Source organism: Rana temporaria, chromosome 7 (assembly GCF_905171775.1).
Source record: "Rana temporaria chromosome 7, aRanTem1.1, whole genome shotgun sequence".
Classification (NCBI taxonomy): domain Eukaryota; kingdom Metazoa; phylum Chordata; class Amphibia; order Anura; family Ranidae; genus Rana; species Rana temporaria.
In genome coordinates this window covers 88,198,465-88,211,587 of record NC_053495.1, presented here as the reverse complement: position 1 = coordinate 88,211,587, position 13,123 = coordinate 88,198,465, and the positions used below count along the sequence as shown (strand labels likewise).

At 43.8% G+C, this 13,123-nt stretch overlaps 1 protein-coding gene across 3 annotated transcripts in view; it reads left to right on the top strand.

Moving 5' to 3' along the window:
* Window positions 1–4,068: 4,068 nt before the first annotated feature.
* Window positions 4,069–13,123, top strand: part of LOC120945463 (40-kDa huntingtin-associated protein-like) — a 70,754-nt gene continuing 61,699 nt past the window's right edge. Inside the window, exons 1-4 of one of the 3 annotated variants that reach the window (XM_040359621.1) lie at window positions 4,069–4,201; window positions 5,199–5,245; window positions 9,998–10,070; window positions 11,264–11,423. In XM_040359621.1, coding sequence (XP_040215555.1) covers window positions 4,143–4,201; window positions 5,199–5,245; window positions 9,998–10,070; window positions 11,264–11,423 — 339 coding nt within the window. In that variant the 5' untranslated portion in view covers window positions 4,069–4,142. The remainder of the gene's footprint in view (window positions 4,202–5,198; window positions 5,246–9,997; window positions 10,071–11,263; window positions 11,424–13,123) is intronic. The other 2 variants (XM_040359622.1, XM_040359620.1) reach the window with 2 other exon arrangements.

Below are 13,123 nucleotides of genomic sequence, written 5' to 3'. Positions count from 1 at the left end.
GTAACGCAGCGTACGCGGCGTATTTTGCCGCGAATAGTGTAACTTTTTTTTTACAAATCCTTCCTATTGCTTTGTATGGCCGAACGCCAATGCCGCCTGAAAAAAAGGGTCCGGGACTTTTTTTCATGCCGCAGGTGTACGGCGTCTATGAGATGTGAACCATCTCATAGACAGCAATGGGAATTCTCCCCTCCAGCGGCACGAGCGGCCGGCGTCGGGCGTTTTGTCGCAGAGGTGTGAATGGGGTGTAATAAATAATAAATAAATGCGTGGGAATGACATGAACGCAGCCCAGCCAAGGCAAGTGACCAAAGGCACAGAACCCAGAAGGAAGACCGGGTGAAGATGGAAGTGTCCAGGCCCCGTCTGATTCATCGCAGCACTGGAGGGCTCAGTCTGAAAATTGAAGTGTACACTAATGTGCTAATATGCTGTGCATACTTGTACGTTGTGGCATAACCTACCCCAGGGCCTCTAAAAAGTAGTAATGTCAGGAAAGTTTACTACCGCTTTATTATCACAGGATCCCAGGAGCCTCTCATGGGGCCCCTTACTGACCCGGTGGACGGTGGCCCTTGGGCAGTGCCTAAGTGCACAGTTGCCAACATTTAAAAAATATTTTCAGGGCCACTTTTTTATATAAGTGCTATATTTAGAGTAGTTGAGATCCTCGATGTTCCTCTATACATCATAGTAGTAATCACAAAATTAAATGAGTACTAATAATGGGGCAGAACAAATATGAGAACTGATATTTCCTTTAGTTGAACTAACAAAAGTGTGTCCATTCTAGAGCTGGTAACATTGAGGATATTCAGTATAATTTTAAAGAACTGTTTTTGTGGGTAAGCGACATAGGGGAGGAGTATGGACGGTATATAAGTAGGAAGTATGTGCAGGTGAGGGAGAGGAATGTGGAGGGTCTAACAGTGGGCACTATGAACAGGAGAGGAGTACAAAGGGTACGGAAAAAAGCACTATGTACAGGAGAGGAGTGTGAAGGGTATGACAATGGGCAGTATGTACAGGAAGAGTGAGGGGGTATGACAGAGGGTAGTACGTACCAGAGAGAAGTGTGGAGGGTATGATGGGGCAGTATGTACAGGAGAGGAGTGTGGAGGGTATGACAGTGGGCACTATGTACAGGAGAGGAATGTAGACGGTATGATAGTGGGCTCTATGTATAGGAGAGGAGTGTGGAGGGTATGACAGTGAACACTATGTATAGGAGAGGAGTGTGGAGGGTATGACAGTGGGCACTATGTATAGGAGAGGAGTGTGGAGGGTATGACAGTGGGCACTATGTATAGGAGAGGAGTGTGGAGGGTATGACAGTGAGCAGTATGTACAGGAGAGGAGTGTGGAGGGTGCGACAGTGGGCACTAAGTACAGGAGAGAAGTGTATGACAGCAGGCACTATGTACAGGTGAGGAGTGTGAAGGGTATGACAGTGGGCGCTATGTATAGGAGAGGAGTGTGGAGGGTATGACAGTGGGCACTATGTACAGGAGAGGAGTGTGTAGGGTATGACAGTGGGTACTATGTATAGGAGAGAAGTGTGGAGAGTATGACAGTGGGCACTATGTACAGGAGAGGAGTGTGGAGAGTATGACAGTGAGCACTATGTACAGGAGTGGAAGGATATTTAGGGACTGAGTAGTGGTTAAGCGGGTCATACATGGATTGAAATTACGCCAATTATGCAGAGACCAGCCATAGTCAATCTATGTATGGGCTAGCTGGTTTTACACAAGTCAATCTATTAATCAACTTGAGTACAACCAGCCTGTTTTTTTTTTTCTTAAAACAATCAGTGCTGCCAGCTAAAGTTAGCAACACTGATCATTGTACGCACTGGCAGAACACAATAACGCTGCAGGAGTGATTCCCCCATCCACAGGTCAGCAGGTGAGAGGGTGTGTGGGGACAGGCTGGGGAGAGATACTAGTCAGTGGCTGGGTAGGCACTGGTAGTATCAGAGCCAGATACACACAGGTTACCTACGCCACGATCGTTAGAGCGAGAACAATAATTCTAGTACTAGACCTCCTCTGTAACTCTAAACATGTAACCTAAAAAAATGTAAGGCCCCGTACACACCATAGAATCCATCCGCAGATAAATCCCAGCAAATGGGTTTCAGCGGATAGATCCTATGGTGTGTACACGCCAGCGGATCTGTTTCCGCGGATATATCTCCCCTGGGATGGATTCCAGCAGATCGAATATTCGCTGACATGCAGAACATATCCATCTGCTGGAGTCCATCCCAACGGATGGATCCGCTGGTCTGTATAGACTCACCGGATCCATCCGTCCGAAGGGATCCCCCGCATGCGTCGTAATGATTCGACGCATGCGTGGAATTCCTTAATGACAGCGTCGCGCACGTCGCCGCGTCATAATCGCGGCGACGGCGCGACACGTCATCGCCAGAGGATATGGGCGCGGATTTCAATGCGATGGTGAGTACACTCCATCGCATTAAAATCTGCTGAAATCCTCGAGAGGATTTATCCGCGGAAACGGTCCGCTGGACCGTATCCGCGGATAAATCCTCCCGTGTGTATGGGGCCTAAAGCATCGCTTAGGATACCAAAAAAAATTGTGCTAACTTAACGAACTAACTGTTTTTTTAATGAATGAAACATTCTTTTCCAAAAAAACATGTTTGAAAAATTGCTGCGCAAATACCGTGCTAGAGCTGCACAATTAATCGTTAAAAAAATCGTGATCTCGATTCAACCCCCCTGACGATCTTCAATGCAGAGTTTGCTGATTCTTTCATATAACAAGTGGAGAGACTTTCAGCTGTCAAAAGAAAATATCCGGGCAGTCTGCCAAGTTTTTAACAGGAAACATTGTAACTAACGCTTCCTTCTTAGATCAAAGGGATACACTTCTGTGTGTAAAGAACAAATATGGGCAGTCTGCGAAGTTTGTAAACAAAATTAAACATTGTAACTAACTAACATTGTAACTAAATTTAACCACTTAAAGTCCAACACTTGTTTCTTAAGTTAGAAAGCAATATTATTTGCTAGAAAATTACTTGGAACTGCCAAACATTATATATATTTTAGCAGAGACTCTAGGGAATACAATGGCTATTGCTGCAATATGTTATGTCACACTGCATTTTCCCACTTCAATGAATAATAAAAACCATAAAAACAAAACAGTAAAGTTAGCCCATTTTTTTTTTTTTTTGTTTTAATGTGAAAGATGATGTTACGCAGCAACAATCGTGAGAGAATCGTGATCTATCTTCTAAGCAAAAAAATTGCAATTCTCATGTTAGCCAGAATCGTGCAGCTCTATACCCTGCAACATAAAAAGTGCAAAGACCACCATAGAGTAATTTTCTAGCAAAAAACAAATGATGATTTTTACATGTAGTAGAGAAGTGTCAGAATTGGCTTGGGTGGCAAGGGGTTAATTACCATGAGTAATATACAAATAATTATTATAAGCACTGTGATCCTATCAGTCTGCTGTAGTGTGTCAGCTTGTATTTATATTGGCCGCTCTGAATGTAGCTTCTGACAGGCTGTGCAAGCAGGCCCGTATCTCCGGAACCATAAATGATAGCCGCCCCATATTTTAACCAGTTGTGGGGTAGCTCTTCCCATGCCTACCCCCAAATGTGGGGTTTATGTGACCTCTGGTCATCGAGCTACAACCCCCCAAATTCGATCTTAAAAAAAAAAAAAATCTTCAAAAAAAAAAAAAAATTTTTTTTTTTTTTTTTTTTTTGGGCAAATGGGCCTATCTTGAGAAAGGGGCCTGGAGCTGCAGCTCCATCAGCCCCATTGTTAATCCGGCCCTGGATGCAGCCCACTATGAAATTTAGTTTGACACCCTTGCTCTAGTCTAAGGGATGTTCATAATAGGTCTTCATTCACATTTTGAATACACCTTCTTTCTTCTCCTGCTCTACATTTTACACACATTGCGTCCATTGCCCTCCATCAAGTATCATCGCAGTCTCTTCCCCACACTGACTCTTCCATCCCCTCCCTACAGCGATCAATGCGCGCGCACTGCCTGTACGCGCACGCGCACGAGTGCTGTCTGTAACCTGGGTCATGTGACCGTGACATCACCAGAGGTCCTAGAACGCTGTGTGTTGTGGAATCAGAATGGCGGCCGATGGAGACTTCTTACTGAGATACCGAGCGGTGTCCAACAAGCTAAAGAAGTGCGTTACTTCTCTTAGTAGAGTTATTTATGTGTTGTAATCCCGGGGAGAGCAGGCTAATGTTCCGTCCATGGTTCCCTGCTCCTCTATGTGTGCGCCATGACACCCCTGATTGTACATCTGTCATCTCTATAGGGGTGTACAGGACCACAGGAGGGATCTTGTCGTCAGAAATCTACACAGAGACCTGGAGTTCTTCTACTTCTCTAAACGAGATCTTATGTTGTCCATACATTACACAATCTCATTGTCAGGACTCATCAGGCACCTTACAATCTGACCACACAACCAGCTTTTGTAATAAAAAGGAGACACCTAAACTGTCCAATCAGACAGGCCCTTGTTCTACATAGTTTTTGGTAGATCTAAAGCCTCATACACACGATCGGATTTTCTGCGGACAAAGCGTAGGACAGAGTTGGCCAGGAACTTGTATGGCATACAAAAAGGCAAAAAATTGTCGACCAACAAACATGAAACAACAAGGTGATTTTTCAGCTCTTTAGCGCCACCATTTGAACAGCTAATGTTGCGTTTAGTGAGCATGCGTGTTTGTACTTTTGGAGTTCAGTCCAACGAACTTGTTTACACATGATCGGAAAATCCGACAACACACAATTGTTGGCGGAAAATTTAAAGCATGCTTTCCAACATTTGTCCACGGAAAATCCGACAATAATTGTCCGATGAAGCATACAAATGGTTGGATTTTCCGACAACAGCCTGTCAGAAAATACGATTGTGTGTATGAGGCTTTGAGGAGATAGTACAATCGGATTGTAGAGTGTGGTGAGCTTCAGATCTACCCCAAAACCTACAGAGTGCCAAGGCCTTCCTGAATGACTGTGTAGGTTTTGTACAATCTGATTGTATAGTGTATGGTCAGGTGTTACAGATCATATCATAGGGATCTGAACTTGTTCTGAATTGTTTTGTTATAATGTAACAATGAAAATGATCTTCACTCATTTAGTTTTTTTCCTGTCTTTCATTGTAGGAGATTTCTCCGCAAGCCGAATGTTGCTGAAGCCAGCGAGCAATTTGGTGAGTAAAGTGCCATGCTTTACATGATGAGCTCAGGCGTGTTCGCCACTCCCCGTGCCCGCCAGGAAGCTGGCACTCTGCAGCACTAATCACAGACAGTGAGACATTTCCTGTTCCGTGCCTGCCCCGATTTAAGACATGTCTTACTACCTGTGATTAGCGCTGCAGAGTGCCAGCTTCCTGGCGGGCGTGGGCAGTTGCAAACACACTGCATCACTATTCTCTTTGAAGCACCCAAAAGTGTCCCAGGTCTGTTACAATCCTATAGTGTATGCAAAAAAAAATAATTGCTGTGCTGCGCTAAAGTGTTTGGCTTGATGAAAAAGTGGCAACCCTACAGATAATAGAGTCTAGGCTCATTCGCACCACAATGTGGTGCGGGCATTTCGAACACACTGCAGTTGCGATTTGTAGCAGGTGTCAATAAGTTAATGACACCACGAACATAGTGTGTTTGCCTGTATCGGATCGCATGGTCCAAAGTGATCCAGTTACTCTGGATTATTTTTAATGTAGTGCATGCACTCGTTTTGCTCTAGTCCAGTGCGATTCAGCCTAAAATGAATGAGCTGAAATCACACTGCACTGAATCGCACAGGAATGGTGAATGGATTCCTGTGTGATCCGACACTAGGCTAAGAGACCCAGGGATTGTGGGATATTTAGTTCCTTCACTGGATATGTCAGTTCTTAGACTACAGACAGAGGTCATGTTTTAACATGTGCAGAGCAGGGTGATACAGCGCATTATTGGATTTTAAACCGTATATAGGCAGTTTGTAATGTTTTACATAGCCGTACCTGCAAAAGGGGCCAGCCTAAAGTAATCTATCGCGACTTAACTTTTTTTTTACTAAAGTTTTACTTTAAAGTAGGGCTGTTACTGATCAACATTTTTCTGTTTGATTAATCGTTTTTTTTTTTAAAATCAATTAATCGACTAATTTTGATTAATTATAACGCACATACAGATCCAACTACTTTTAGCTGATCTCCTTGCAGGCTGATTCCCAGTGCAGCTACCAACCACTGGAAAAATGGATAGCAGGATACAAAAAACACACAAAGGCCGCGTTTAATGGGAATAGCATTAAAACTTTTATAGTCTTCAAGTAGGTAACCAAATAAATATTGCACTGGAGATAAAATCGATGTAGCTACATAAACTGGAAAAATGGTGCGAGTAATACCAAACGGTACCAAAAGCAGTCTTAAAAACATGTAGCTAAGTATGATACTGGTATAAAAATGTGTACAACGATACCACTGCTGAATCCAGATGAGGAGAGGTTAACATCAGTCCGTCGGCATGTAGATGTCCCATGAAGGGAACTATTACAATTCCCAGTGGATAGTTGTAGAATCCCAGGTTGATAGAGGGAAGTGTAACAGCCCTTGCGTGTGGCAGATAGTAAGGTCCCGCCGGCATGCAGATATGAAGGCACAGCAAAGGAGCCCTTCAGATGGACACGGCAAGCCCCGCCGGTGTCTGTGACATTACTGGATCTCTGATGGAACTCCCTGAAGGCCCAGAAGCCGGCGGAGAGGTGAGTACCAATCAAAAGAATTGTAATCGATCCAAAAAATTAAAGATTAATCGATTAATTAAAAGTTAATTTGCACAGCCCTACTTTAAAGCGAACTAAACCCACATGTTTAAAGCAGTTTACAGATAACAATGCATTAAAAAAATAATGTTCTTTAGCAAGGAACATACATTCCACATAAATAACTAAGGATGAGCTCCAGCGTGTTCACATAGAACACATGCAGAGCCCGCCAGGAAGTCTGCACGGCGCTGCGCTAATCACAGCCAGGGAAACATTTCCCGATCTATGCAGCCGAGCATCGGACAATGTCTCCCTGGCTGTGATTAGCGCAGTGCCGTGCAGACTTCCTGGCGGGCTCTGCACGTGTACCATGCGAACACGCTGGAGCTCATCCTTATAAATAACTATGCTACAAAAATTAGTGTGCGCTGTAAATTTCTCCTGATTCCTCTTGCTGTAAGGTTGCCATTTTGCTGAAACCCAGAGCCCCCTGAACAGCTGTATATCATAAAGTAGAACTAAACCTGTGGATTTAACATGTAAAAAAAAAAAAAATCTACTTTCCTGGAATGCCGGGAATGATAACTGTCACATTTCCATGTGTCCTCAAACAAACTGTCAAACCATCAAATGGCTGGTGTCATAACTGATCATGTATGCAGCACCATGACAGTTTACTGTTAGGCAGTGCCTTAAAATTTTGAGAAACTGAACATGTGCAGAGCAGGGTGAGAGTGTATTACTGACTTTTATCATAGCATAGTTTCACATAGCTATAGCTGCGAAAGGGTCCAACCTAAAGGGATCTAGCAGGACTTAATTTTCTGACTAAAATTCCACATGTGTTTTCCAAAACTGAAAGAGGAAGTAAACGTCCATCTTTGAAGAGGAGCTCCAGCCCCCCCCACAAAAAAAATAAAAGATGGACACTTACCTGTCCCGGGAGCCCACAATGTCGGCACCCCAGCCGATTTTCGGATCAGGTGCTGCCGCTGCCATTCCTGGTAAGGGAACCCAGCAGTGAAGCCTTTTGGCTTCACAGCCGGTTCCCCACTGCGCATGCACACTAAGCTTTCTAATTGGTCTGGCGACAGTTCGACCCCCTCCTGCTTCCTCTGCCAACAACAGGTAGCTGCCCCTCCCCCTGAAAGGTGCCAAATATGGCGCCAGAGGGGGGGGAGGAGACGGATAAACGGAAATTCCACTGTTGAGTGGAACTCCACTTTGAGTTTTACCTATAGGTAAGCCTATAATAAGGATTGGCTATAGGTAGTGTAAATATCTCCTAAACATGCAGGAGATATTTACTGTACATGCAGCCAGTGAAATCACTATCTTAGGCACTCTGAAGGAACGCATCTTCAAAGCCCTGTGCTGTGACCGGTGGCTCCTGCGCGCATGCGTCATCACGTCCCTGACCAGTTACATTGCTGAAGTCCGTGAACCTGGAAGGAAGAACCGGGTAAAGATGGACGTGGTCTCCAATGATGACATTGCATCGCCGGTATGCTTAATTTTTAGGTAAGTTTCACATAATGTGCTAGTATTTCTTGTAGGTAAGAAAAGTGCAGCGCTTTGCAACTGCTTTAAATTCAACGCACGCCATGAATGATAACTGTTAGTTACTTGGATGCCTATATTGTCTCTCAACTGAACTGTCAAGCTGTTCTATGACTGGCATCATAACTGATGATGTGAAGCACCATGTCAAATAAAAATCAAGCAGAGGCTAAGATGGCAGCTTCCTTGGCTGTAAAGGAAGTGAGCGTTTTTGTACAGCTCACATGATTATAATGTTCAAATATATCAAAGGTGATTTCATTAAAGGGGTTGTAAAGGAATTTTTTTTCCCCCTAAATAGCTTCCTTTACCTTAGTGCAGTCTTCCTTCACTTACCTCATCCTTCAATTTTGCTTTTAAATGTCCTTATTTCTTCTGAGAAATCCTCACTTCCTGTTCTTCTGTCTGTAACTACACACAGTAATGTGAGGCTTTCTTCCTGGTGTGGAGAAAGCCTCTTGAGGTGGGAGGGGGCGAGCAGGATGCCCACTAACACACAGCTCCTTTCTCTATCTGCAAAGTAGTGTCCTGACTTGCCTGCTCGCCCCTCCCCCCTCAAGAGGCTTTCTCCACACCAGGGAGAAAACCTTGCATTACTGTGTGGAGTTACAGACAGAAGAACAGGAAGTGAGGATTTCTCAGAAGAAATAAGGACATTTAAAAGCAAAATTGAAGGATGAGGTAAGTGAAGGAGGACTGCACTAAGGTAAAGGAAGCTATTTAGGGGAAAGAAAAATCCTTTACAACCCCTTTTTAACTGTGATAAACTGTTTACTGTAACTCTGTGTGACCACAAACTAGGGCTGAGCGATTTTCCCCTCCATAAAAAAACTTGATTTACGATTCAAATCGTTTTTTTTTTTTATGGACACCGCGCTGGCCTCGCAGACTAGACCGAAGCCACGGCCTCACCTAAAAACTCCTGCCCGCAGCTCCACAGGACCGGCGCGGTGTCGGCACCGGTACTGGTGGAAGAATTAAAATCTAAATAAATTGTTTTTTTTTAAACCTGAATCGATTTGACCCTGCAACTCGATTCAGGATTTAAATCGATTTTTTTCCCCAGCCCTACCACAAACTAAAAGTTTTGACACAGGAATGTGAAGATTTACTCTACTGTAGGCTGTGTATAGGGCAATAAATGACACGGTCAAACTACATTTAATGTACATCTTACTCAGGTGAAAAACAAAGTGCAAGTAGGAAGGGGTTATAATGCCTTTCAAACAGATCAGGATGCAATACACCCCTCCCCACCTTCTCTGGCATTGTTCCGTGCTGTAACTCCATTTTACCACTAGAAGGTCACCACTCTGTGCTCAGATTGTAAGGGCCCATTCACAGAGCCTTGCCCAATGCAGTCCCAACTCATACCCAAAGCAAAAAGCCTTGTTCCCAATCATGGCATTTCACACCACTGCGCAGCGATGATGTGCATTGGAAAAAAATCTCACTTTTTTTTACATTTCAATAAAGTTCTAAGAAAAAAGGTTAAAGTGTGATGCGCTATTTACATTGGCACTGCTGTCTTCACATTGCACACCACTTGTGGCACTGCACATTGCTGGTGTATTGTAGCTGTGTGTTTAGCTTTTATCTAGAGTTGATGACTGACTGATTTCCATGTGCATTTTTCTGTTAGGTCAGCTGGCAAAGGAGCTAAAACAGCAGGACTGTCTTCAGTATGCTGGGTTCTGTAACTTGGCAATGGCCCGGTGAGTTTTGCATCTTCAAATACAATTTTGTACTACATTCTATAGAGACTGTTCATCAGATAGTACAGTGGACATCTTTTCTACACACAGCTTCAGAAATCATAGTTACAGGATAAGTTGCCTAAAAAGACTATTGATTTCAGTGAGTGCAAGTTAAAAATGTATACATATATATACAGTACTAAATAAATACTTAGACTTAAAGTGGTTGTAAAGTCTTAAGGTTTTTCACCTTTATGCATTAAGGTGAAAAACCTTCTATGCTGCTGCAGTTCCCTTTCAGACCCTCCATTTTTCTCACAGAACGGATTACATCATTTTATGAGGTCTTTAAATAAAGGTTTATTTTTGGGATTACAGAATTTCACAATGCTGACTCCAGAGCTGACAGGGGGAGAAACTTTTTTGTACATACCATAAACAAATAAGACATCCCCTGAAAATAAGCCCTTTTATTTTCAGGGAAACACGGTACGTAGGTTGCGCCTGCATATGTAAATGGCGTTCACACCACATGTGAAGTATTGCTGCAAATGTCTGTAACCCGAAAATGGTAACCTGTAAAAATGTTTAAAGTGTAGCCTATGGTACCAAAGTTTGACCCAATTTACAATTGTGTGTAATTCTAAAGCGTGACATGTTTAGTATCTATGCAAGGATTTTGTGGGAAGGAGTGTAGCTATATTTAAAATGATGAACACAGCGGTATCATTCCGTATATATAGTAGCAAAGGGGAAGAGTGGGTGTTGGAACTTTAGATATACCCCCCTGTGCACAATATCATAGAAATAGAAAATTCTTTTAGACATAATGTATGTATTTTACACAATGTAAAAAGCATGTATTGCTATCAATATAGTACATTAGAAACAAGTCTGTGCATAAGGTCTTCTAGAAGGATCCGTGTTGACTTTTGGTATGCTTTTCAAAAGTGTAGCTCCCCATTAAAATGAATGGAAAGTGTGTCAAACACATCAAAACTGCATTGCATTGTGTAATCAGTGTTACACTGATGCATGATTGGAGTCAGACCAGTAGAAAACGCAGCGAAAATACATCAAAAATGCATACATGTTTTAACATGTTTTTTTGCAATAGAACAGTGTTGACAGAACCCCAAACATAATGTTTATTGTAATGTAACATTTGCAGCATATTTTACCGGTTTGTAGTGACGTATTAATTGATACAGGTGTGAACAAACGCTGTTTAATGCATCAGGAGAAGCCATGGCTCTGACTGAAGCTGCCCGCCTATTCCTGCAAGAGGAAAAAGAGACTCAGCGATTACAATGCCCTGGTTTCGAGGAGCATTTGCAGGCAGCTATCAACTGCTACAGCTTTGCCATCAAGGTAGACGTTTCATGTTTTTCTGGGTCAGAATGCAGCTCATTGTTTTCGCCAACCATTCAGTTCTTGCTAGTTTTTTACATTTGCATCATTTCACATTCCAGTCTAAGAAAACCTAATGCATGAGTCATTTTTTCTGTAAACATTTTAAGACATTTTAACTGGATTGCATTGTATGTGGTTTTAATTGATTCCAAATTCTTTGTTTGAGCCATAGAAGTATGGACTTAACCACTTCAATACCAGGCACTTACACCCCCTTCCTGCCCAAGCCAATATTCAGCGCTGTTGCTGTTTAAATGACAACTGCTTTTGCAAGTGGATTTTGAGGTCTGACGAGGAAGGCCTGCCTGGGATCCGGGGGGGGCGGGGGGGTGGGCGAGCATGGCCGGCAGCTTGTGTAATGGGAGTTCTTCTCCCAGTGACCGCAGAAGGGGGCAGAGAGAAAGAGCCGCCCGGGTGTTTAGAGCGCAGTGCGGGGAACACAGGAAAACAGTTTTCATTTAAATTGCAGTGTTCCCCGCCGCTCGCTGTCATATCCAGCCCGCCTCCTGGTCCCGGGACTTTGATAGACAGATCACCCATCCAATCCTGGTGACGGTTGATCTGTCAATCAAAGTTCCCCAGTCAGGGGGCGGGGCTGAATATGACGTTGAGCGGCGGGAACTCAGCAATTAAAATTAAAACTGTTATCCTGTGTTCCCCGCGCTGCGCTCTGATCACCCGGGTGGCTCTCCTGTTCCTCTCTTCCCCTGCACAGGTAGGCTGCATGTGGTGGACACGGGCTGCATGGTAAACATGGGCTGCATGTGGTGGACTCGGGCTGCATGTGGTGGACACAAGGCAGCATTGGTGGGCATAGGCAGGAAACTGTTGTTGTTAATATTTATTTTTATAACTTAATACTGCATAAAACATGTAAGTGTCATTTCATGAGATAATTTATAAAGGTGTGTTTAGGGGCGGGCGGGCTGGGTGGGGCAACTGGTAGCGAGTAACCCTTGAAGCCTGGTTAGTAGCTCAGGACTTGAAATTTTGAGCCTTGTGCTACACTGTACCCAAAACAGAATGTTTATCCTTTTGTTCCCACAAATAGAGGTTTCTTTTGGTGGTATTTGATCACCTCTGCGGTTTTTATTTTTTGCTAAACAAATAAAAAAAGACTTATTAAAAAAAAAAAAGTTTTTCTTTTGTTTCTGTTATAAAATGTTATAAATAAGCTTTCTCCTTCACTGATGGGCATTGCTAAGGCGGCACAGATGAGGTGGCACTTGCAGGCACCGACGATGGTCACTGATAGGCAGCACCGATATGCAGCACTGATGATTAGGCGGCACTGATGGGCACTAAAAGGCTGCACTGATGGGTACTTATGAGTGGCACTGATATGCGGCACTGATAGATGGCACTTATAGGCATCACTGATGACACTGGCAGGCATTGGGGATGGGCACTGATTGGGCACTCCCAGGCAGCTACCAATCGGTGGTTCAGTGTGATGGCCATCCCTGGTGGTCCTGGTGGCATCCTGTTGGACTTGTGCGGTCGTCCGATGAGCGCAACCCCCCCCCCCCATCAGGAGAGCAGCCGATCGGCTCTCCTCTACTCGCGTCTGTCAAATGCGAGTGAGGAAAAGCCGACCAACGTCTCTTCCTGTTTACATTGTGATTAGCTGTGATTGGACACAGCTGATCACGTGGTAA